This window comes from Hylobates moloch, unplaced genomic scaffold, assembly GCF_009828535.3.
Source record: "Hylobates moloch isolate HMO894 unplaced genomic scaffold, HMol_V3 SCAFFOLD_10, whole genome shotgun sequence".
NCBI lineage: Eukaryota > Metazoa > Chordata > Mammalia > Primates > Hylobatidae > Hylobates > Hylobates moloch.
In genome coordinates this window covers 3,776,877-3,802,598 of record NW_026652285.1, presented here as the reverse complement: position 1 = coordinate 3,802,598, position 25,722 = coordinate 3,776,877, and the positions used below count along the sequence as shown (strand labels likewise).

General features: G+C 45.4%; 1 protein-coding gene and 1 long non-coding RNA gene across 8 annotated transcripts in view; one reads left to right on the top strand and one right to left on the bottom strand.

Annotated features, from left to right (window-relative positions):
* Window positions 1-22,037, bottom strand: part of MSI2 (musashi RNA binding protein 2) — a 428,839-nt gene extending 406,802 nt beyond the window's left edge. For 5 of the 7 annotated variants that reach the window (XM_058444888.1, XM_032162824.2, XM_058444886.1 and 2 more), the window contains exons 1-5: window positions 21,756-21,825; window positions 21,422-21,462; window positions 21,017-21,098; window positions 20,217-20,301; window positions 16,369-16,410 (exon numbers count right to left, since the gene is read on the bottom strand). In XM_058444888.1, coding sequence (XP_058300871.1) covers window positions 16,369-16,410; window positions 20,217-20,301; window positions 21,017-21,098; window positions 21,422-21,462; window positions 21,756-21,817 — 312 coding nt within the window. In that variant the 5' untranslated portion in view covers window positions 21,818-21,825. Of the gene's footprint in view, window positions 1-16,368; window positions 16,411-20,216; window positions 20,302-21,016; window positions 21,099-21,421; window positions 21,463-21,755 lie in introns of those variants that run through there. The other 2 variants (XM_032162826.2, XM_058444889.1) reach the window with 2 other exon arrangements.
* A 280-nt stretch (window positions 22,038-22,317) lies between these two features.
* LOC131384348 (uncharacterized) lies at window positions 22,318-25,186 on the top strand. Its single transcript, XR_009215102.1, has 3 exons — window positions 22,318-22,759; window positions 23,520-23,698; window positions 24,531-25,186. It is a non-coding gene; the product is annotated as an uncharacterized LOC131384348 (long non-coding RNA).
* Window positions 25,187-25,722: the final 536 nt, after the last annotated feature.

Genomic DNA, 25,722 nt, shown 5'->3' with positions numbered 1-25,722 from the left:
CAGCAAATGGCCTTTGATCAGCTCTGCCTCAGTCAAGCAAGGCTTTTAAATTCAGACAGTACCAGGCGTGGGTTCCAAAACCTAATGTGGGTCTCCGTGTCCCTTGGGGATTGGTCCTCCTCTTGTCCCTCCTCCCCTTTCCTGCAGTGAAGTAGTTAAGATGTCAAGCAAGGGGAAACCCCAGTCCCCATCTCGTCGAAGCTGGGTGGTACAGGGCACTTCATCACCTGAGTCCCAGACCATGCATTTTGGGCAGGCCTTGCCTCTTTCACCGCAATTCTCCCTCTGTGGGAAACTGTTCAAATCAGAATGTCAATCCGTGCAGCTCAAATGTTTTCTTTCTTTTTCTCTCTTTTTAAGAGACAGGGTCTTGCTCTGTTGTGCAGGCTGGAGTACAGTGGTGTGATCATAGCTCACTGAGGCCTCAACCTCCTGGGCTCGAGAGATCCTGCCACTTCAACCTCCTAAGTAGCTGGGACTACAGGCATATACCACCTCACCTGGCTAATTTTTGTATTTTTGGTAGAGAGGGTTCTCACTGTGTTGCCCAGGCTGGTCTCCAACTCTGGCTTCAATCAGTCCTCCCACCTCCACCCTCCTAGAGTATAGGTGTGAGCCACGGCACCCAGCCTCAAATGTTTTCTCAGTGTGGTCCCACCTAGTCCGTGTCTTGGCTCAACTCTCAGAAACCTTTGGTCAAATCACTATGGACTGTTAACAGTAAAAGTAGCCCCCAGAAATAACGTGCTAGCCACCTCCCAGGCAGCGTACTTTATGAACACTGTCTCCTGTAAACATTACAACAATCCTGTCAGGTAGATGCTCATATTGTATTATCCCATTTTACATATCAGGAAATTGAGGACTAACAGAGTTAAGTGAACTCCCCAAGGTCAAGCAGCTGGGAAACTATTAGGCCAGAAAGAAACCCTAAGACTGTCTGCTAAGCCTCTTCTCTTAAGCTCTAATCAGCACTGCTTCCCACCACGTGCCTTCATTCTTCCCGTCTACAGATGGGGAAATCGAAACATGGAGCTGCAAGGCAAAGTGCCTGACGTCATGTTCAGCACATCAGCATTGGGCTAAGAGACCAAGAGACAGAAGTCAAGTCTCTCCCGCTAGGAATGGAACTTTCACACCCATGGTCTGCCATACTCCCTGATGACCCAAACCACCCTGTCAAAAAGAAAACCAGCCCAGGCACAGTGGCTCACGTCTATAATCCCAGCACTTTGGGAGGCTGAGGCAGGCGGATCACTTGAGGTCAGAGGAGTTCGAGACCAGCCTGGCCAACGTGGCGTAACTCCGCCTCTAATAAAAATACAAAAGAATTAGCTGGGCATGGTGGCGGGTGCCTGTAATCCCAGCTACTTGGGAGGCTGAGGCAAGAGAATCACTTGAACCCGGGAGGCGAAGGCTGCAGTGAGCCCAGATTGTGCTACTGCACTCCAGCCTGGGCGAGAGAGTGGAATTTCGTCTCAAAAAAAAAAAAAAGAAAAGAAAACCCAACCCCCAGTCCATAGAAGAAAGGTCCCTAACATGATACAACCCAAGGAGAGCAGGTCCCTTCCTCTCCAGGTCTCCATTCCCCTGACTGTGCAGTGGGGCTCACTCACTGTCTGTGGGCTCATCCTTTCTGCCACTGTCCCCCAGGAGACCAAGTCAGCTCTGGGAAAACTTGGGAGCCAGGAAACCTTGAGCCTTAGCACAAAAATGAGGCGCCTCCATTACCTGGCACTCACCAGGGACTTGCCTCAGAGAAATTCTAGCATCACCCAATTTGGAAACCAAGGAAATGAGTCCTGGCCCTTTTAGGAAGCTAGAGAGATGATCTTTACTTACAAAAAAGGAAACTGAGGCAAACAGCAGCGGCAGCACGCTGGGAAACGTAGTAGCTCAGAACCCACACCCACCCGGGCTCTCTGGTCTTGTTCCTCCTTCAAGTTCTAGGAGAATGCTTTGCACTTCTCTAGTAATTGGCCTCTCCTCTATCTTTCTCTGCATATTTCTTCCTTTAGCTTTTCAACCCAGAAACTTTCACCAAAAGCAGGCACATGCAAAAAGGAGCCATATTCGTGACAACAGTTGAAGCTACCTCATCAAGCAACTGAGGTCTAAACTGGCTCCTAATTAATATTAACCCTCCAAATCAGAGTCATGCTCAGAAAACCTTGGATGAAGAGATGCCAGGCGGGAGGGGAGTCTCCAATTTTCTTTTTACTTCATCTGGAAAATTAAGAGCACTGCTGATTTGAACAAGAAATCATCAAGGAAAGCAATCACAACTCCACACGGCCCATAACTCGATGGACTTGGATGTGTAACCTGCCACTTTCGTGTGCTGAAATTAAAATGATTGTGGCAAGAATAGCAATGATGACATGGGTTTGTCCCTCCTCCTTCAGCCTTAGAAAATGTAAAAACCCCTACAGAATCTTCTGAAGGAGGTCAGGTAAAAGATCTTCCTTCTTTGTCAAAATAAACCAGTAGAAAACTCGTCCAAGACTGTGCTATACAGCCCTTCCCAAAAAGATGCTCCCCCAAGACTCTTTCTCTCCAAGGATAATGAACTTGAGGGAGGGGAGGGACACAATGAGCACAGGGAACTGAAGGAGGGAGGAGGTCCTGGAGACCCTCCACTCCAAACTCAACACTTGCTTGCTGTTTCTGCATTAATTACAATAAACTGCTTCATAGCCTAGTGATCACTTAATGGAGCAGCAAATATGGCTTTTTCCCTATAATTAGTCAATGTAATCTACTGCTATTTCCCTCCTCCCGGCCACCCCTTCTCTCCTTCCCTTTCCACCCTCTACACACTAACATTCACACGCACTCCATCCCCTGCCCAGGATCCACTTATAATCGTGATCTTGTTCCCCGTTCCCAGTAATATCTGGTAAATTCCACCCAATGGACAGGAAGTGAAGGGGACCCACATACAGGGGATGCCCCAAGGGCTCTGGGGGCTTTCCCAGCCCCGACAATAGGTCTGAGCATCAGCATCTCCCGGGCCAATGGCTGGGAACTGTGTTCATTTCCTGAGCTTCTACCAATCTTCTTCCCACTCGCGGGACAGGGCTCATGGGTTTGTAGATCAAAACCTACTATTCCATATCCCCAAGCAAAAGGTTCTATGAAAAAGTAACCCTTGCCCCCAATCCCAAGGTTCTCCCTCGCTCCCTCCTAGCTGGGGCTCTTTCATGTCTCTGAAGTTACTCCCTCCTCTTGGACCATCCAGCCCTGTGCTCCCAGTTCCTACCAAGTGTCAAAGGAACAAAGGCATCTTCAAAGGCTGGGGACACCATCTAAGGTTCCTAACTGAAATGATTTCCCTGCCCTTGAAAATGTGGCTTTTGTGAAATGAAGTTGCTAAAACAGCCCTTTGGCGTGTGGATTAGGGATAACAACACCCTCTTTTACGGCCTGCTTTTCTCTACTCAGACCTCTAAGGACTTATCAACTAACTTCAGATACTCTCATCACCAGCAAGAACAGAACACTTTGTATCTTTCCCATGTTCAAGATGCCTTTAAAATTTTTCTTTTGCTATTTATGGAGAAAAGAATTCACATTTTCTCAGTATCCATCATACACCAGGTACCTTATTTATACTGGTTCATTTAATCCCCACAACCCTATTATTCCCCCCTTTTTAAGTGCAGAATTGAAGCCCAGAAAGGCTGGAACACCTTCCTAAAGTCACAGAGTTAGTGGCAGTTATCAAGTTTCAAACTAGGTCCCTCTGAGTCCAAAGCCCGTGCTGCCAACAAACCACACACTGCTACGGCACATGAATTTGTCTGAATCCAAATTACACTGCAATTCTACCCGAGTCATATATATTCATATGCATAAACACACAACCACGTGTGTGTGTCTTCTTTTGTATTTCTCAAACATTACTTAAGGAAAAATACGTAAGGCAGAAGACAGCAGTACTTAGAGTTCTCCAACTACTACGTAAGGCAGGCACAGAGCACTTACCCAAACCTGCCACAGGACGTGCTCCTTTCTAACAACCCCACAACTCACACACCCATACACTTCCTTATGTTGCAGACACCATTCTAAACACTTTATTATGTTAAGTCCCATAATCCTTATGACAACCCCACGAAGGTGATACCATCATCATCTCCATTGTACAGATGACAAAACAAAGGCACAGAATATTTAGATAGCTTGCTCAAGGTCACACAGCTGCAGTGGCAGAGCAAGGATTCAAAGTCTGGTTCCAGAGTCCATGCTCTTAAACGCTCATCTAGAACACCTGAAGAGAAAGTAATAAAAATAGCTACAGTAAAAATAACATTTTACTTCAATGTGTAAAATGCAGGGTGATGGGGGTGAGTGGGATCCAGCCTCTATTTGCAGCTTTGTTTTCCCATATTCTCAGGCCCCAGCCTATGTGGCATCAAGTCATTCACAAGCTGGTTTCATGATTTCTCTATTGTGAACGAATTCTTCTATTGAATCTCACTTGTCAATATCGGAGACAAGGCCCAGAAAGCCCCAGGAGCAGGTCTCTAGGAAGCTTTTTAGAGCCCTACACAGGGGTAGATGTTTGAGGATGCTTGAGTTCAAACTCTTAGAGCACATCCACCCACCCCCGCCACCCCAACTCCACGCTTGGGGCTTTTGTCTGGATAGCCCTGAAAAAAACAGACATTTCCCATGAATATAATCAGTTCTTCTCTTGGGATGCCCAGGGGGTCTGATCATCCTCACTCCACCATCTCTTTATAGCTTGGGGAAAGACCCAGGTGACTGTTTCCATGGCACCTTCTACTCTAATCCACTGGGGTCATGCTGCAGAGGGGCCGCTTGGAGGGCTAATGCCCTGAATGCACAGGCTTTGAGCAAACAGGATGATGTGGCGATAAAGGCAATCACAACATGCTAAGACAACGGCCTGCCAAACGCAAACTGCCCAGGCAGGACTTGTGCTCAAAAGAACTTTAATTGAATTCTTTCAGCAAGTGCAGCAGAAAAATTCATAATGAGGTCCTCCCCACCCACACCCCCACTATGTCAGTCTGTTCTGCAGTTGTGTGAATCCAGTAAAAAAAAAAAAAAGAAAGAAAAAGAAAAAGAAAAAAGAAAAAAAATCATTTTTAACAAGAATATGGGACGTGTATGGACATTAACCTGAACATCGTGTACTGCAGGGAAAAACAATGATCAAATCCAAGGATTTTTATTTTCAAAGCAATTTAAGTAAGGCATTCTGCCATAATCAGCTTTACTACCCCTATTAGTACAGGAAAACAAGTTCTGAACCTGGCTCCCTAGTGAAAAATGCAAAATTTGTATAATTAAAATTATACTTGTGAAATTCAAACACACTTTAATTTCCTAAGGGCCCCCTAATCAAGTCAGAAGTTCTTACTAAAACCAATTATCTGCTTTGGAAAACAGACGAGGAAACATATACATGTAGCAATCTTGTGGAGATTCACAACCCAATTCTCTCCTAGGTGCAAGCATCCTAATTTGATCCTTTTTCCCCAGGCAGAAGACATGGTGAATCCACTAGTTAGTTTTTATTAAGTAGTATATCTGAAAGTTGAAACATTTTTTGCTTGTTTGTTTGCCCCTAGCTACAAAAAGGACACATTTGAGAGATATCCCAGAGGGAACTGAGTTGAGAGGGATTTAAAAAATAGAGTGTATCAGTAAATAGACACTGTGTTTCCACCCACTCCACTATACACCAGGCCCTATCTGGCTATTTTTCTTAAGATGTCGCAGCAGTTTTTCAAAACACTCGCCCAGTACTGTTTAGAATGGTCACTCTAATGCCATGGCGAGGAATGGGATGAAAATACTAGCTTCCTTTCTGAAACCAGTTCGCAGCTGAGCCAGGTACTCTCAAGCTCCTATCCAGGAAGTCAGCGAGACCTAGGTTTCTCACCTTCTTCTACCCACAATGTTGCAGCTTTTCTTGTTCTTGAGTAACTGGAAATTCTTGCACAAGAGCAACATGGAAATACGGATTACTTTCCAAGACACTGAAATATTTAAGAAGCAGTTGTTGCCATGTTTCATTTATGCCACCAATATGAAGTGTTATCGATCTAGGGCCTTTGGAGGGGCGGGATCTGTACACCGACAGGTTTTCTTTTCCCCTCTCCCTGGAATTCATTTCACAAATGAGAATATTGACTTTTCACACTCTTGGTTTGGTGTTCCAACAGTGCCCAGCTCTGTGATGTTGGCCTGACACGCCGTCCAGCCAGGCTCCAGCAGGTATCCAGAAAGTAAAAACAAAATGCCTCTAAGTTGAAAACTTTACTTTTCAGCAGGTGGGAATAAAGGACAAAACTCAACATTCATGGCCTCTTTAGGGTGGAGAACACCACAGTAAACCAAACAGGGTTTGGTGTTAAAAATTCCATCTGAAGACTTAGGAAACACAACTTGTGCATGCACAAACACACACAGGCGCCCATGCAAGCATGCAGAAGGAAACACTCAGCTGAGAGGAAGTCATGGGAACTGCTACTTGGCTGGTTCCTTGCCTCCCTCCCACCAGAGCGGTCACCTCATTAATGTCACTCAGCATCACATTTTGCTACACTAGGTCTTTCTGCACTCTGTTCCCCTAGGCGGCCCAAAAGCCTGCTTCCATTGTAAACTTCTGTGCTTTAGGAAACTATCAAAAGCTTTGATGGCAGAAAAGAAAAAAACTTTTATAGGGCCTCCCTCCTCACTCTTTCCCCTCCTCCAGTTTCTTTTCTTTGGTGCTTTATTCAACATCACTACACACACAAATCATGCTCTGAAAGTCGTTTACAATATGTCAGCTTAAAAAAAAAAAAAAAAAAGATTGCAGTGGCCCGTCTATTTTGCAATTGCCCAAAGAGAATAATTCATTTCGGTGGAGGGTATGGATGAAGCCCTGAATACATTCCTACACCGTTTTCTGCCCTTCAAAACAATAAAAATGTAAAAACCCAGACGAAGGAAGGCCCAAGGTGGCAGGAACGAGAATCTCTTGACCCCCAAGGAATTTATTCTCCTAGATCTTCTGAAGCACTCTCTCCCCAGAATGCATCATCAAGACCATTTTATTAGATTTTTCTAAACCCTTGAAATTGTCACATAATTGAAACAGAAACAGCAATTTAGAGCTCTCGAATGGATTTCTTAAAAAGAAGACTCTGTGCTTGCCCAACACCCCCGCTCCTTGGCTGCTCATACCCCTAACCTAAATTTAAGGTCCTTGCACACAAAACACTATTTATCTCATAAATCCTCCCCTGCCATAAAAGTTACACATTCTCCTAATGCCTTAGATTTCAGGACGTTTGAGAGAAACTCATCCCAGACAACAGGCTAAAAAAAGAATCCATTAGCATTAACTTGCCTGTCACAGCCAGTGACAAATAAATGAATGTGATGCTTTCAGATCAGTCATTGGTAGAGCTACCCCCGGGCAGATAAAGACCAGTACAGGGAGAGAGAAGACTCATGGGGAGACCTCTCACACAGCAGTGTCTCAGCTGTTCCCTAGCTGCTCCCCGGGACTTCACTCTCAGAGGCAGCAAAAACACAGGCATCAGATACGGAAAAGGAAATGAATTCCTAATGCCCATCAAGCATCCCCAAGATAAAGGCTGCATGCTATCTCGCCTCGAGAGCCAGGACCCCATGAGCAGGCCAAGCCACTGACACAGAATTTTCCAATCTCAATGTGCTGTTCTATCGCTCACCCTAGAAAGGAGCAACAGTGCTAATCAACCCACGAGCTGCTCGGTTATAAGGTCCTCTGCTGATGGGGGCAGGGCCATCTTTCGGGGACAGTAACAGATGATGAATGCTTAGACTGTACCCGCAATGTGCAGCTATCACCCTAGGCCATTCATATGCATTAGCTCAGTCCATCTTACCCTTAGCAATTCTACAATGGAGGGACAGTTGCTATCCCATTTAACAGGTAAAAGTGGAGGTGCAAAACCACTAAGTGACTTGTCTAAAATGCCATAGCTGGTAAGTGGCGCTTACCTATGCTAAACAGGCTCTCAGAAAACAGGTAACAAAAATTAACCTGAAGCTTTCCAGCTAGACTGTCACAAATTCTATTCCTCAGCCTGAGCATTTTATAGCCATCAGGCAAAGTGGCAACCTCAACTCTGCCCACTCATGTTGGATGCAGCAAGGCTTAGCAGAGAGAACAAAGCCTTGGATTCAGAGAGACTTTGGTCCAAAGGCCAATCCTGAACCTTGCTAGTTCTATGGTTCTAGAAAGCTGTTTGCCCGCTCAGGCCCCAGTTTACCCACCTGTCAAATGGAGATAATACCAACTATTTCAAAGGATTGTCGTAAGGATTAAAGACGATTAAGTATATAGTCTCGGTACTATGCCTATAACATATAAACTCACAATAAATGACAGTCATTATTCTGAATTAGGATTTTTCTTTTTAACTATTCAAAATCTCACGGCTAAAATAAAGCAGGATAGCAGCCAGGCATCCACCCTAAGGCTAACATTCCAGATGGTTGGAAGCCTGGTGCTATCTTCAAAAGAAGGGAGAATGGAGGATATCTTACCCTACTCTGGACCCAGTGGGACATCTGTCCCAGCTGGACTGACCAAGTGAGGCTGCTGCTACAACATACCACAGGGTGCTCAGCCCCAAGACCACACCTGCGCACTTCACGCCACACGGAAAGCAGAGACCATGATTCTAAAAATGCATATTCTTCACCAAGCAGCCACTCAGCCAAAGGCGACCCCAAGCAGATACCATCTATGAAGTCACAGGTCAGGCTGCTCTGAGCCACGGGACACACACTGGTGTTATACAGGCAATCTGTGATGTCCATATCGAGAAATGACACCTCACTGTCTACACATGGTAAGGTCATGATCACAGCTTAAACAAGGACAAAGTACAGGACTTTGGAATTGTATCTATATCATGGTCCCTTGTTAAGGAGGGAAAGAGGAGAGGATAGAAGGTAGAAACAAGAGAATGAGAGAGCTCTTTGTAAGCGGCCACACACCCCAAAGGTAGAGGTGGCATCTGCCAAGAGCATCACTCCTGAAGAAGAAGAGTCTATGGCAAGAGAGACTCTGGCCAGAGAGAACATAGCCTGAATTAAGCTTAAGCCACAAGCCCAGGGTGGAAGTTCTCCAGGCAACTGCATCAGCCATGGTCCTATCAGTGACCCCAGCTTCTATACGGGTCTGAATGAGCTCAGACCATTCCACAGAGCATCCCCATACACCCGCACAGACACACAACAGGTTCCCCACAGCACCTGTCAGTTTGCTTTGTTGGGCCCTCGAGGCCTTCTACAAACTGGCTCCAACCTACTTTGCAAGCCTCATGCCAGACCACTCTGCAGCACATACCCTTTGCGACACCTGCACACCCTGACCTTTCCTAGTTCCTGGCAGGAAGAAAGAACAGCATTCCTGCCATTATTCCTTCCTACCTGATCTTCAAGATCTGGGGCAAAGACCACCTCTTCCTAGAAGCTTAGATTGCCCTTCTTCAAAATGCTGTTCCTACCTCTCCTACTGTGCCCATCCTTTCCAGTATCACAGGTCACCCCTCCTCTGAACCTGGAGCTAATATTCTTAAAGACAAGAATTGTGTTTCTTCTGTCATTTTTCATTCCCTCTACCTAAATGGAAGTCCATGATGTACAAAAGTGCAGAAGTAAGGGCTAAGGATGGGGTGTTTTTTGTTTGTTTGCTTTTTTGAGACAGAGTCTCGCTCTGTCACCTAGGCTGGAGTGCAGTCGCGCGATCTCGGCTCACTGCAACCTCCGCCTCTCAGATTCAAGCAATTCTCTGCCTCAGCCCCCCGAGTAGCTGGGATTACAGGTGCCTGCCACCATGCCTGGCTAATTTTTGTATTTTTAGTAGAGACGGGGTTTCACCATCTTGGCTAGGCTGGTCTTGAACTCCTGACCTCGTGATCCACCCACCTCGGCCTCCCAAAGTGTTGGGATTACAGGCGTGAGCCACTGCACCTGGCTGGGTTTTTTTTTTTTTTTTTTTTAATTATTAGTAAAATATGCTTGTGTCCAATGGAGAAGATAAGGCATGAACCTAAATACCATAAAACTCAGAACAAAGTACCTAACACAGTCCCCGGTGCTGAGCAGAAACTTGGTAAATAATTTCTGAACTACTGAAAGTGGCAACTGACTGTACTAAAGATATGGTCCACCCCACTCCCACCATCGCTTCTCCCTGGCTTTGGTGATCACACCTGACAGCGTGTTATATACTTATCTGTTTGCTCACTGCTTATTTGCCCCACTAGAGCAAAAGTTTGGTGAGGGCAAGAACTTTGTCATATTCTCCACACTATCCCCCGAATTTTGCACAATATTTGGCATACGGTCGGTGCTTGTTTAGTGAATAAATGAATGAGTGAATGAGTGAATGCCTAGCACAACATGCAACAGACGTATGTGCTCCAAAAGCTTTTACTAATTTATTATTGTTGGAAGGGGCTTAACCAAAGAAAAGGTAAGTGCTGTGGAAATCCAAAGAAGTATGACTGTTTCCACAAAGGGGCAGGGACAGCTTCGTGGAAAAGATAATGATGAAGCTGGGCTTTCAAAGAGGGTCGGTTGTGTACAGAGAAGGGAAGGGCAGTGCAGAGAGAGAAATCTGCAAAAGGACAGGTTTCTCAGAGAAGGGTGAGCATTCAGTTTCAAGGCAGCAAAAACTAGAAGAATTGAGAGATAAGGTGGAAAAGACCCCAGTACAGATTTTGAAGGACCTTAATTAAGCACCAAGCTAAGACGTTGAGACTGTGTTCCGTGTGCATCAGGAAGCACTGAGTGTTTCCTGAATCCCTCCAAAAGTGGGTGCACGCACAGAGTTGGCAATGAACAAGGATTAACCCAGCTCTTGTTAAATGAACACACTAGATCAAACGGGAAGAGAGAGATGATGAACTACATCTCCCCTGTGTGTTCTCGGGGTTTTCGGCCGAAGACTGTCCGGGTTTAAAAATACAAAATAGGACACAAAGAATGGACGCCGACCCAAGGGGCACCTGAGATGGTCAGCTGGTTCCTCCGAGACTGCCTTCTCCTCCCTTCCTGGGCAGCAGAGGAGGCTCACCTGTCTGCCAAAAATCATCTGACACAGAACACAGGAGCTTCGTAGTCCTAGGAGACTGACCTTAACGATGAAACGAAAGCATGTGAGGAACGGCAAAATCCAGGGAAAGGACATTTGTAGGACAAGGTGCCCCTCCTCCTTGAGCTGACACCTGCTACTGACTTGGAACATAGGAAGGAGCGGTGCTCACCGACAAGAAAGAAGCTAAGCCACTAATCCTCCCAGGTCCTCGCTGCTGTGGAAAAGGGCTGCAGACACACCACCACATCCTCGCTGGGAACGAGAAAACCCACTGGCAGGCCGGTTCGCGGTGGCTGCTGAGATGACAGCTGCAGATCATCCAAGATGGCAAGATGCTAGAATGACCCGACCCACAGCAGCAAGGGAAGGCCAGATGCCGAAAACTCACCCTTCGCCCTTGAGAAGCTGCCAAGAAACCAGTCCCCCAGAACAGGAGGTGTGCGTGCACACGCTCGGGCTGCCATTGCACCCATCTGGATGCGTGCTTAGCAGAGAACCTTCCAGGGCCCTGAAGCCACGTCAGAGGACAAGACAGGAACAGGAAAACCTAACTGCTAACTCAGCCCTGCTACAACCTCAGTGTGGATCTGAAGCAACCAACGTAACTTTACTGGGTAGCAGCCACCTCCACGGTGAGAAAAGCAGGCTGGATTCAGTTCGTTCACTTAGTTACTAAACAGCAGCCACCAACAGTTCCCTGCCCTCAGGGGGCTTACATTCCAATTAAGATTTTCCTTCAGTCATTTCACCATTGTATTTTTTTTTTATTCTATTAAAATAATTATCTGGCCAGGCGCGGTGGCTCATGCCTATAATTCCAGCATTTTGGGAGGCCAAGGCAGGTGGATCACCTGAGGTCAGGAGTTCAAGACCAGCCTGGCCAACATGGTGAAACCCTATCTCTACAAAAATACAAAAATCAGCCAGGCATGATGGCAGGTGCCTGTAATCCCAGCTACTCGGGAGGCTGAGGCGGGAGAATTGCTTGAACCCCGGAGGCAGGGGTTGCAGTGAGCCAAGATCTCACCACTGCATTCCAGCCTGGGTGACAGAGTGAGGCTCCGTCTTACAAATAATAATAATAATAATAATTCTATAATAATAAGATCAACAGACATTTGTGGGGTGCTATTTTATGCCAGACACCCAGTGAAGAATTTTGCATTTATCCTGCAAACAACTGCAGGTGGTGAGTACTATAATTTTCCCTCTTTTACAAAGGAGGAAACTGAGCCTTGGGGAGGCTTAAGTGACTCGCCCCTGGCCATCCCGCTGTGACTGAAGGCAACTAGAAATAGGTTAAAGAAGTGAGATCTCCCTGTATCAACAGATGAGGTTCTGGCCTCTAAAAGTTAAGGAAGGAAATGGCAATTGGGAAAAGATGGGAGTGTTTTCTTATACACAAGGATAATTAAGACAGATGGTGAGTACACCCAGACCTCGCTCTTGCTGAAAGATGCTAAAGAGTCTCTTGGTTCCTCCACACACAAGAAAAGAACCCATGAGCTCAAGCAAAACTCTTCCAGACAACCAACACTCCAGTCCAAAGGGAGCAAAGAACAGGGAGTGATGGATCCCCATCATCCTCATGTCTCCAAAGGCTTCAAATTAAGTCATCTTTTTAGAAGAGCATGACCATTTTAATTTTTAAAAAGATAAGGGGAGGAGGGAACTCTTACATATTTTACAAAATGAAATAATCATCCAGAGAAATAGGAAGATATAGAATGAACCAGTCTTCTTGCCCTGATCAAAATATACCTCACTAATTAACAGCCTCTAGTCTCTGAAGAGTCTCCCCACTCTACTTCACTTGAGATGTGAACATTTACATCACAAAGGGGGATACATAAACTGTAGGATTCAAAACCTTCCTTTGGTGACTTATTAAAATTCTGGTCTAAACAGATTTTTATATGATACATTAGAGAATATTATGACAGTACTAATATGAAATCTGTTCTTCACTGCCATGGATTTTCTTTCATTTTAAGTTACCATTTCTTTCCACTAGTCTTGTTTTAACACCTCCACGGAATATTTCTCTGGCGAGCGTTAGCAAGGAGGGACAGCCAGAAAGCAGAGAAACTCATTTTAACTGAAACACACACTGACATATCATTTACAAGCTCCTCGCCCAGTCCACGAGGAGGGGCAGGGTTCCCTCTGCCACTGTGACCTGAACACAAAAACACAGTTTTATTGAAGGGAGATAAACGATAAATAAATCAGGGTCGACTTGAAGTTCTATGCTCCTGCCAGCCGGGCTTTGGCCCCCAACACTAACTCCAGTCTGAAATCCCGGTGGCCAGGCTCAAATTCTATTGGAAAATAACCGTAGACAGAGAAGACACATTCTCCCCACCCTGTCCCAATTCCCAACCACCATACAACCTTGGCATTCACTCTGTCGCCTCACTGGGGTTGAGTAACTCCAGAACCATCTGAAAAGATGGCCGGAGGGGTCAGATCGAAAGATATAAGACAGTGTCACACACTGGTATAACATGATGGGGCAAGGCAAATCACCTAGGCCCAGGAACGCAGAACTTCAAAGTCCTGGGCTTCTGGCTATGTTCCCTCAGCACAGCCCGCTGACCTCTCTGAGCCCATCTCCTGTCGCATAGCAGAGGGGCCGTCCCCTGAGGTACCCCCACAGCATGGCACATTGGTGAAGGGCCCAGTTCTACAGCCAGGTTGCCTGGTTATGTCTCCTGGACATCCATCTGTGCCTCAGTTTCCTCATTTATAAAATGAGCTCATACTAGTACTCTCCTCATAAGGCTGCGTGAGGATTAAATGGATTAATAAAGTCTCTGCAATAGTGCCTGGCATATAAATTCAACTAGTATCATTATTATTACTCAACCTCTCACAGGATTGATATGAGGACTTAATAAAAATGGCAGTAAAAAATAGCAGGCTAGCCAGGCACAGTGGCTCACGCCTATAATCCCAGCACACTGGGGGGCGGGAGGATAGGTTGGCCCAGGAGTTCAAGACCAGCCTGGGCAACACAGTGAGATCCCATCTCAAAAATAAATAAATAAATAAGATAGCAGGTTAATGCTTCTATGGCATTACCATGCAACATGTCTTTTTTCTTTTTCAGTCCCTTTACCTTTATTAATTTATGTAATCTGCAGAAAAACTCTATGAGATGGAAAAACAAAGGTTCAAGGAAGTTAAACGATCAGTTCAAATTCACACAGCTAAGGAGTGGCACCATCAGGATCCGAACGCAGGCTGTCCCACTTGCAAACAACAAGTGGAACAGCGATGAGAAAACCGACAAGAAAAATAATGACAATGACGAAGACCTTTGTCGCAGACCGTACTCTTCTACTCTACACAAAAACCTTCTGGGAGAGCTATGTCATCACTCCTATTTTACAGATGAGCACACTGAGACTAAGAGAAGGTTAGGAACAACAGCCAAATGCCCCAGGAGATGGAATTCAGATGGAGATAATGAACAGCCAAGTCCTCTGTAAAGTGAAGTATGTCGTACACAGTAAGGTGTTATTATTAAATCTCTAGAATTCATGGAAAGATGTTCTCCCCCGACTGGTTTCATGTTAATTCACCTACAAACATTCCAGATGTGGAGTTGAGGGTTGGGAAAGGAATGCACACTTTGACAAGTTTGAGAAATATTCTGTCTCGTTTTCAAGTTGAATGCATCACTGCAGAGTGTATTAAAGTGAAATATTGCCTTTCTCGTTTAAAAACAAAGTTAAGGAAGGGGGACAACAAAGGGGAGAGAAAAACAGGTCAAACCCATGGTTTTACCAAGTAAGGGATTTTTCCAGCTTCCCTCTTGGGTAATCTGATCCAAGCTCTGAGTGATCAAATGACTAACCTGGAAATTTGAAGATTCACACTTATGGAAGAAACAGCAATTCTTCCAAACCCAGGAAATACTGCTAACTCTGGGAAGCCCTCTGAAATGTGAAGGATCACAGATAGTTTGGGAAGTAACTAAAACAATAAGGACAATTCCAAAGTTCGTGCTAAGTACAGCAATAACCTAATCATTAATTCCTATCATTTGCTTAAGCATTACAAAAAAATGCCTGAAGAAAATATTTCATTGTATTTACTTAAAAAGTTGTGTTTCTGTCTTTAAAAAAGGGAGAGGAAAGAGAACAAGGAGGGAGGGAGGGAAGGGAGGGAAGGAAGGAATCAATCAATCAAGTGGTGTGCTCCAGACCTGAAATTCTCAAAGTACCATCACAATCACCAAATTTTTCTATATTAATGTGCAAAACCATTCCTCTCTTTACACAATTAAAAGGTTTCACTTCTGGGAGACTATGCGTAAAGAAATAAACTGAATTTGCTAAAGCCACAACCTTTTCCGACTTACAATCAGAAGCTTCAACTTTTCCCCTTTCCCTAAAAGAATGATAAATCCAGAAGATACATAAAAAGCATTTCTTCCAGTGCTACGTAAGGAAGAAAAAAAGTAACTAAAAAGTGTAAATGTAACATGTAAGCCATAAGCCCCTCCAATTTAACCTTAGGCTTCATGCAACTGTGTTCTCATAGCCACACCTGGCAAGCTCAGTGAAAACTATGTTAACAACACACTTCTAAAAAAGTGAAGCCCTATCTCAATTCTTTAAGCAAGTCTTGTAGTGCCACTCCTACAAGGTTACAACATTTTCAGGACTTCTCCACCCAGGCACCAGCACTTGCACAAATAAGAAGCACTGTTGGTTCCAAGTATGCCCTGACTTATCTAACCAACCTAAAACCAAGATATCCACTGCTCGCTCTCCCAGATTTAAGGCTTTATGGGCCTAAGAAGTTGTTTTTTCCAAGAAAGGGTCAGCTGTTTAGTTAAACTCTACTCCTCTCCATAAACTCCAAGTTGTAAAGCCTCAAAGAGTGCCCTCCAAAAGAGTCACAAGGAAATGTTCGACTTTTCCTGATGTGATATTGGAAATGCTTAAACAACAAATAGAATCCTTGCAAAAAATACTGCAGTCGATGGAACCACGTCCTCCCACTAAGCATCAGACTTGTCCCTGCCCCCAGGTGGATGTTCAGAAGCCACCTTGGGATGGCTAACTTAGAGACGCATGGTTATCTCACAGGACTACTTGCCCAGCCTGTCCTGATACCCCGAAGGAACAGTGAATACCTGGCTTCAACAGTTCATTGCCAATGCTGTTTGACACTTGAAATTCTCGGCAACCATCTCTGAGTGCTAAAATCCTACTGATGATTCTCCTACTTACCTTGGGTTGCGCTCGACGAGGAAATGCAACTTTGGGGTCAATCTGGGAAAAAAAATAGAAAAGCAGGAGTCAATAAAGTACTGTAAGAAAAGGAAAAAATAGATGATTAATCACCTAATTATTAATCACTCATTTCTCAGGCTTATAATCCAGCTTTTAGTAACTTCTCAGGCAATTCAAAAGTTTCTTAAACTTTGATCTCAACTTTAACCATCCCTCCAACAGATCATATAACTAACATAGCTAGCTAGCCTTTCTGAAATGACCCACCATGCATTTCAGTGTGTGATGCTCTTAATAAACCAGATCTCATGTAATTCTTATTTAGGCAAGGGCTTCTTCTTCCAGACACTGAATATTAAATGGTATCTACATCTAATTTGCTATGCGTGGCTGGGAGAAAAGATGGGAGCATCATTATCATTGGGAAAAAAATCATAACCTGAAAATTAAATGTAAGTATTCTCTAGCAGTAGGTAATTGGATGGTATTTCTTCTCCCTGATGATAACTAAACAACACAGGAGGGGAAGGAGATTCCAAAATTTTTTTAAATCAACAACATCCAAAAATTCCCCATAGACATCCAACACAGTGCTCTGCTTGAGTTAATTAATTCATTTTAGCAAAAGTAAAGTTACCCAGGCTTAATCAAAAAGATCATCTGTCCTGTAGTTATACCTCAAAAGATAAAAAATAATTTTTTTAAGTAAAGAAAATGAAGCATGTGAGCTAAATCCACCTGGATTTTAAAAACAAAAGGGAGTAAAAATCTATAAGCAACCTAAACCCAAGTTAGAAAAGAAATCCCATCATGGGGAGGGCACCAAAAAAAAAAAAAAAAAAAAAAAAGTTACTGAATAAAAGAAGTAGTCAGAATCTAGTGCAACAAGTAGGGAATTCCCCTACCCCAACCTCAATCCGAATGGAAAAACATCCTCCAGTCCAAATCAGACACTTGCAAAACGCATGATCCTCAATCAGGGTCTAGCTGTACAACTCAGAACAGTTCTCCCGGGAGCGTGTGAATCTAACAGGCTGATGTGAGGGAGGAAAAAAGTGACTGCACAGATAAAAAGAGGAGAAAAGAAATGTGAAAATATTCCCGTTGTCGGTTTTCATTCAATGTCTAAATGTCACAAATCTTTGGGTAAAGATGTAACATAGATTGTATAAACGTTGCTACCAGTTATTTATTTCCAGGCTTTGGCTTTCATATTAAAATGTTTTCCTTTCAAAAAGTAACTCTGAGCTTTGTTTTCACTTCTGCCATGAGAGGGAGGGGGGGAGAAAGAGTAATGCTGTGGAGGAAAGTAGGGAGGTGGGGGTGGGGAGTGGGAAGCATGGAGGATAGTTCATTTGTTCCCTGACTTATATCACCTAGGGTCTCAGCCGGAAAGACAAACGAGGATTTCCTGCTGTTATGACGGTGGCTTAAAGACCTAATAAAAGTCTGCATTGCATTCCCTACCTTTAAACATCACCTGAGAAATGAGAGATTACTTTTCAAAAACTAAAATAGACAAAAATCTCTGATCTAGAAAACTACCCTTTCATAAAGATTAACATTACTGCATCTACAGGTGTGTCCAGCACTGACTAGCACTTGTCTATAAGAGAAATACAACAGGTGTGGATTTTCCATTCTGTTGACGTACGTAAGACAGAGGTGTCTTTTTATAAATACTCCCCAGAGGGTGTTTTTTTAGTTGGCCGGCACACAATCACAATCAGAAATCACCTTGTTTATGGGGTAACAGGTGTGGGGTATGTTGAGGGAGGTGCCAGGAGCTGGAAGAAGTAAGGTGCAATGAAGAAAGTGAAGTACTAAAGAAAATTTAAATCACAAAACTAAAAAGCCAATTCAGAACTCCTGGATGGTGTGTGGCCGTATCAGAGCATTATATCATGATCGAAGTTCCCCAGTGTGCAAAGTTTACACGCTGAGATCTCTGAAGGAGAGGAAGGGTCAAGTTAAGCATGGCAAATCCCAACCTTTTGCACATCCCTGTCAACTATTTTTTAAAAAACAAACAAAAAAGAAAACTACCAAAAATTAAAACATTAGTTAGTTAGGTACAGCTCTACTTACTGTATCTACAAGTCCTCTAGGAAAAGACTAAGGTACTATTTTGGATGTGAATGGCCGTTACCTAAACAAAGCTTTTAAGGTAACAGTAAACAAGATCCTCGTTTCCATGTCAATAAACCAACCGCTTCTGCCTCCTGCACTGAACGTTGAAACAAAGTCAAAAGCTAGGTTACACTAAATAATAGTGACCACAACATGTCTATAAACAATCAGAGAGGGAAACTGCAGGCTTTGCACCTGATACAGAGGAATATGACCCACCAGCCACCACAGAAACCAAATACTGTTTCTCCCACCCAGGTAGCAAGAGGGGGTGGATGATAAATTCCCAAATTTGCCTTGAAAAGATTTTCCTCTTTAATTTCACTAGCTTTTTGAAATGGCTAGCCACGAAATCAAGGAGAGAAAAATTTTTCAGACATCCGTTATCATCCTGCAAATGATTTCTGAAATTAAATTATCTAAAAGTACAAAAGGCTGGGCTGCATGCAAGCTATGACAAGTCCAGGACAATCAATAAAGCAACTAAGAGTACAGGTGGGTTTCTTTCTTAGGAGAAGGCACGCACACCTGATCTCTTTGATCAGAGAAAGAGGGTGAATTTGCAAAATCAATTCAAGTGCACCGAAGGTTGCCAGGTTTATTTTCTTTCCTTCTCTTCCATTCAATGTTAAAGCCAAAAGGGGCTTGAAAGATCACCTCGGTCCACTTATTCTACAGAAGAGGAAATTGAGACCCAGAGGTAGGGAATGTCTTGCTCACTTTCATAAGAGGCGGATGGAAGTAGAGCCCCATCTCTGGCCTGGTCCCACTAACCCATCACAGAGGAGTGAAGTTCCATGCAACCCAGCACTACAGCCCGATGTCATCTTAAGGCCTCTGTTTGGGGCAGATATATATTAATAAAAACCGTGGGGAAACTCTGGTAGACATAAAGGGAAGGGAGGAGAGGCAGGAAGCCCACACAGGGGCTAAATAAAACACTGCACACTCCCCCTCCTATTAAATGTATTGTTATATACAGACACTCTTTCTTCCCTTCCCCTTCTGACCTCTGCCTGGAGACTTTTCCCCCTTCTACTCTGGATTTTTAAAACTTGTAATGTATAAAAGTACCCACACTTAAATGAAAGGATCTGAGAAAGAAAAGGAAGGAAAAAAAAATCACTTTGAAACCCCCAGGCCTTATCAGCCTTAGATTTCACGCCATCTGGAGTCACCCCAGTGGATGCCCAGCTCAGCTCTGCCAGCGTCCCCTTCCCTTCCCAAACCACATTCCAAATCCCAAGTGCCCCAAGAGAAACCTGTTGCCTGGACCTGTAATTAGCGCCCTCTCCCCTCCTTCCCACTGCTGTCCCCCTTGGCCACAAAGCAGGCTGTCCCTTCTCAAAGCTGATCCCCACAGCCACAGTTGGTAACGCGTGCTGTGCTTGGCTGACAAAGAAAAGTTGCATTTGCTCTCTGGTGGAGTTTCTCTGCACAGTCCCCAGGCCGGGAAGGCAGACTCTCCCGGAGCCGAACCCTCTTCTCCCCAAGCCTAACCTTGGCAGCATCTGAAGCTGCAATGGGACAGGCTCTAAAAAGAAAACCCCAAAGCCAGCCACAGCAGCAAACTTCTGAGCCAACTCGCTAGCTCAGTTTAAAACTACCCAGTTCTAGCACAGAAGCAAAAGGAGGCACTGTCCCTTTAAATGGGGCTGTCAATGCCCAGATCGTTCCTGAAAAGGGGCGAACAACAACAACAAAAAGCAACCTACCGTCTTGGAATCTAACTCATGGTGGGGCTGACCTAATACTTTATCTACACTTGCTGGGTCTGCGAACGTGACGAAACCGAAGCCTCTGAAAAGAGACAAAGAGGGAGAAAAACAAACAAGAAAATGTGACACCATTGAAAGCAACAAGGGGTGAGACCTAAGGCTGAATGAAGAGCAAAAGTTGCCCCCCCCGCACCCCCACTCCCACTCCCCTCCTCCAATTCCCCTCCTGCCTGCAGCCCTCCACCTCGCAAGAAAAAACATCAAGGTTAACGGGGGAAGTGGAACGGGGGCAGGGAGGGTGGTGGTAACTTGGAAAATGCTGGTGCCTCCACTCTTTGGCCACCTCAGTTTCCTCTCCTCCTCCCCTTCCCTTTCTTAACGCTTTGTTTTATTCCGAAGAAAGCCCGGCACTTAGAAGAGATTCACCACCATCTTTCTAAGAGGGATCTTAAGAGTTTGGGGAGCTGGGAGTGTGGGGGAAACACACATTGAGATAAAAAAAAAAAACTATGAGAAAGTAAATGAAGCTGAATGTCATTTTAAACAGAGAAAAAGAAGCGACGGGAAAATGACTTAAAGCAGAGAGATGGGTATCTCTGTATCCAGAGTTCAGCTCCAATTAACAATAACCTCTGGGGTTACTGGGGGGCGGTGGGGGTGGTATGGAGCGCCGTTCGAGATCAGCCACGCGCCTGAGCCCCATTCTAATCCGCTTAGCTACTTCCGAAGACACCTCCAAAAATAAAACTTAAACTTTGTTCTAAAATAAAGACAAAATCCAGAAGGGAATGGTTTACCTGGAGCGTTTCGTAGTGGGATCTCTCATGACCATACATTCTCTAATTTCTCCAAATTTGCTAAAATAGTCTCTAAGGCTATCTGTAGAGAGAGAAAGAGAGAGATGGGGGGGGAGAGAAGGTGTGGAAAAAGAAAGCAATGCAAATTTTGATCAAGGACAAAATCCAAAAGTAGTTTTCTGTTGTTATTCTGTTTTGTTTTTGCATTTTTTGCACACGCGGGGGAAATTCGGCAACAGAGGTCGCATAGAGGGCTCAGAAAGGATTTGCTATTTAAAAAAATAACCTTGCACAGGAGAAGTGGGGAGCCAATGGCGGGGGGGGGGGCTCCTACACCGGGATAACAAAGAGCAATAAAGAAGCCAAGAAGGGGGGGACCCAGGCGACCCCCCCTCCCTCCCTTACCTGGTGAGGTCTGCCAGCTCAGTCCACCGATAAACATTTTACTAGAGGGAGAAAACATAACAGAAGTGAGCACCGATGTCAGATCGGCCATTTTGACGTGTAACTTACAAAAGCTAAAAGGAAAGCGGGGGGGAGCGAGCGAGCGAGAGCCGGGAGGTGGGGTGGGGGAGAAGGTGACGGCGAAATGCAATCCAAAGGTGTGTAACTTCCACGGGGGGGGCGCGCGGGAGAGGCGGGGGGGCGCGGGAGATGCCCGGCTCCGCGCACCGCCGTCCCTGCCGCTGCAAGGAGAGCGAGCCCAAGGCGGCGCGGTGGGCAGCGGCTGGAAACTTACCCGGGGTCGTGCTGGGAGTCGTTGGCGCTGCCCGAGGTGCCTTGGCTCCCATTTGCCTCCATATCTGAGCCCCCCCGCCCCCCCACCCCCAAAAAACCGAGCCCCACAGCGATCGGAGCGGAGCGGCGGCCGGCTCCGAGCCCCGAGATCTCCGCTCCCTCCTCCCCCTCCTCCTCCCCCCCGCCCGGGCTCCTCCGAATCTCTCTGCGAGCGGCGGAGCCGGGGCAGCGGCGAGAGCCGTCACACGTGGGCTCGGCTTAGCTCAGCCCCGCTGCCTCGCACACCCCCCGTCCCCGCCCCCCCGGCCCATCCCCACCTCTCCCCCTCCTCCTCCCCACCCCCATCTCCTCCTCCTCCTCCCCCTCCTCCCCGGCGCACGTGGGGCGGAGTTCTAGAACGTCGTGTAACCAATGCCGGTGACGTCACGCACCCCCGTGCGGCCCCCGCCTGCCCGCGCGCGCACACTCGGCCCCCCACGGCCGGACCCACAAGGGTGGCGCGCGAACCCCGCGGGCCGAGGGGACCCCGCCTCCCGGCCGGCAGGGCGCAGGGCGGGGGGGGAGCGCACCCCGACTTCCCTGGATCACATGGGCTGCGGGGGGCGGGTGGATCGGGGGAGGGGAGGCGCGGGGAGCTCGCTGCGGCTCCTCACCCGGACCAGGGAGAAGACGCCCCCCACCCTCTCTAGTTCGCCCTCTCCATTCAAGTTTGCCGGCCCCTGCCGCCGAGATCCGGGGATGGCACCGGCCGCCCGCCCTCCGCTGTGCCCTGTTTCCAGCCACCGCTCAGAAATTTAGGTCAAGGACGTCGGGAGCAAACCCGCACCCTGGCGCTCGTTTGACGGCCCCCGAGACCCCCCAGGATCGGGGGGCTTCAGGATGGCGGAGACCCTCCTGCACAAACACCAGCCACAAGTTTTATTTTCCTTTTGCGCTGGAAGTTCTCTCTGGCTCTCGCTCCACACCGGCATGTCTTGCGCGGTTCCCCGCCCTTCCTCAGTAGAGGTACCAATCCGTGCCCGGGAAAGGTTATTTTGGAACTTTGAGAAACTGACGCGATTCCAGTGGCGAGAAAGTGCCGAAGGAAGGGTTTCCGCGTTAATCATACAGTGTTTTAAAAATATAGTAGGATAGGTTACAGAAGTCAAGGTCACATGATTGAGGTTCAAAGCAAATGTTTGTATATAACGAGAAGTACTTTTGGGGTGTCTCTGGGATGGCTGGGAAGGGTGGTTATTTTAGGAAACCCCTGTGTAATCCGTTCGTTATATATTTTATTTCTCACCCAGCCTTTGTATGCCAGGATAATAAAGTGCATGACACTGAAATAGCCCAACACACCTCACGACCTGCAGAGGTAGCTGGGGTGGCAGAAGGCTTCAGAATCACTCCCACCTTAGCAGCAGCAGTATCGTGCAGCACGGGTTCTGGCATACAGTAGGTGCTTAATAAATGCGGTTTCATACCTTCATGCACTGAAAACTCCAAAAAGACAATGTCTGTAGCCTTCCAAAGGCATCGCACGAAAGTTTCTCTGGCAGATTCCAGGCTGCCCAAATTCGGGCTGGTTTCAATTTATGGGGCATTTGAAACAATACGGATACAATTACCCATATTGTTTTAAATCTGTATTGTTTTAAATTGTTGCAATAAACTGAGTTAATATGGCATGAGGGGCAACATAAAGTTGTGGTTCGTCGAATACTGAGATTAATGTTAAGCATGAATTGATGCCCAATTAACACTTTTCCATTACTTTTCATAGGATTAGGAGACAAAGGAATACACTCAACACCAAAACTGTACCAAATCCACTGTGGGCTTTGGAAAAATCGAATATTTGGAAAATCTCAACACCAGCCATAGCCTTGAGTGACCAGACCCTCCATCTCCCTGTTCCCTAAATTGCAGTAATTCCTCCTTGACAGGATTGATGGGGTGAAGGTGAGAGGCTGAAGTGAACCAATGTTGTAAAAGTTCCTTTTTCACTGTAAATCTGAGTCGTGTTTATTATCAATCACTACTCAATATAATCATATTGGGAAGGTGCTCTAAGGCTTTAAACCACAAACCCGAACATTTCCTGTCACTCCAAGCTCCTTCCCAAATCATCTGGGGTCTCATGTGTTGAACAGCCGGTTGTTATGATGATTGTTTATTATGATTGATTATTCTAAACAAAATGCAGACAACAGAGCTAATTGTATTGTGTTTGGGATTTTTACAGTAGAACCACAGGCCATCCTAGGTAGAAAGGCCTTTCCTAACCTAATCCCCTCAGTATACATCAGGGTCTCAGAGGTGCCAAACTCACCAGGCTACACCCCACCCCCACCCTCTGACCATCAGTCCAGTGCCGTGTGGCCTCTGCTGCCTGCATGTTTATTCTGTCCCTCACAAGGTGAGAGTTGGGGGCGCTTCCTGTCTGGTATAGACCTCCACAAGCTGACACTTATAGAACTGATTTAAAATCCAGAGAGGGGCTAGAGCTGCAGTTACAAAGTCAGTGGCTTAGAAAGAACTGGATTTTAAGTCTCCATTACTACATTGTTTTTACTTATTTATTTTTTAATCTATGTATGGTAACATTTACTCTTTTTGGTCTGTAATTGTATGAGTTTTGACATATGTATAGGGTCATGTAACCACTACCATAATCAAGATGCAGAACAGTTTCATTGTCCAAAAAAATTCCCTCTTGCTGCCCCTTTGCACTACATTATTTGTAATAGCTTATTATTATTATTATTATTATTTTATGCATTTTTTTCTCCAGCTCACTCAATGTAGCCCCTGCATCAGGAGAATTCAAGCAGCACAATATGAGTCCTCAACCCTCTGAAAGTCTCAACAGCCCAAGACAATGTTGGACACTTCCTTTTTCAAACTCAATCTTCCAGGATGGGTTTAAACACATGTTGATGCCACTCAAATTGAAATCTCCAGCCCCACCCTTCCTGAAGAGCTCCAGGCTCTGGTCAGTTTCCTATTCAACATCTCCACTTAGCCTTTCTAAAGGAAGCCCAAGTTCAAATCCATCTTTCTTGCTACTGCATCCCACATCTCCCACCTGAGGCCCTGCAACAGCTTACAAAACAGTCTTCCCACATCCACCCTTACTCCACTTATGTGCCCGGAAATCTTTCCCAGACCTCTCTGACAGGGTCGAATGCCCTTTGATATGCAGTTACCTTACCAGAACGTCCTCTGTGTACCTTACCCTGTATGATCATTTGCTTTATTGCCCATCTCCTCTAAGCCAGAAGCTCCCGTCCCTTTCTGCTCTCCGTGTACCAGCACAGTGCCTGCTGGCTCACGGTTGATGCTCAATAAATAATGATTGACTGAATGAGTGAGTGGATGAATGAATGAATGATGGCCAACATTTAATTTCATTCTAGGATTCTTTTTGTATTCATGTTCATAAGTCAAATTGGCTGCAGTTTTCCCTTTTCGTACTGCCTTTGTCTGGTTATACTGGTCTCATAAAATGAACTGGTAAATGTTCCTTCTTTTTTTCATTTTCTCTAACAGTGTGTATAAGGTTGGAATTATGTGTTCCTTGAATGTTTGGTAGAACTTGCAGGTAAATTGTCTGGGTCTGGGATAGACATTTCGTGGGTTGATTTTTAACTACTGATTCCATTTCTTTAATGCTTGTAGATCTCTTCAGGTTTTCTGTTTTCTTCTTGAATCTATTTTTATACACTATATTTTTCTAGGAAATTATCCATACCATCTAGGTTTTCAAATGTGTTGACAAAATGCTGTTCATAGTTATCTCTTAATGTATTTTAATCTCTGCTGTATCTATCCATAATGTTTATTTTTTTCATTCCAAATATCATTTTATATGTATTTTTTCTTATCTGGATCAGCTGTGCCAGAGATCTTTTTTTTTTTTACTAGTGTTTTCTTTCTACTTTCTATTAGTGTTTTCAAAGAACCAGACTTTAGTTTCAATATTG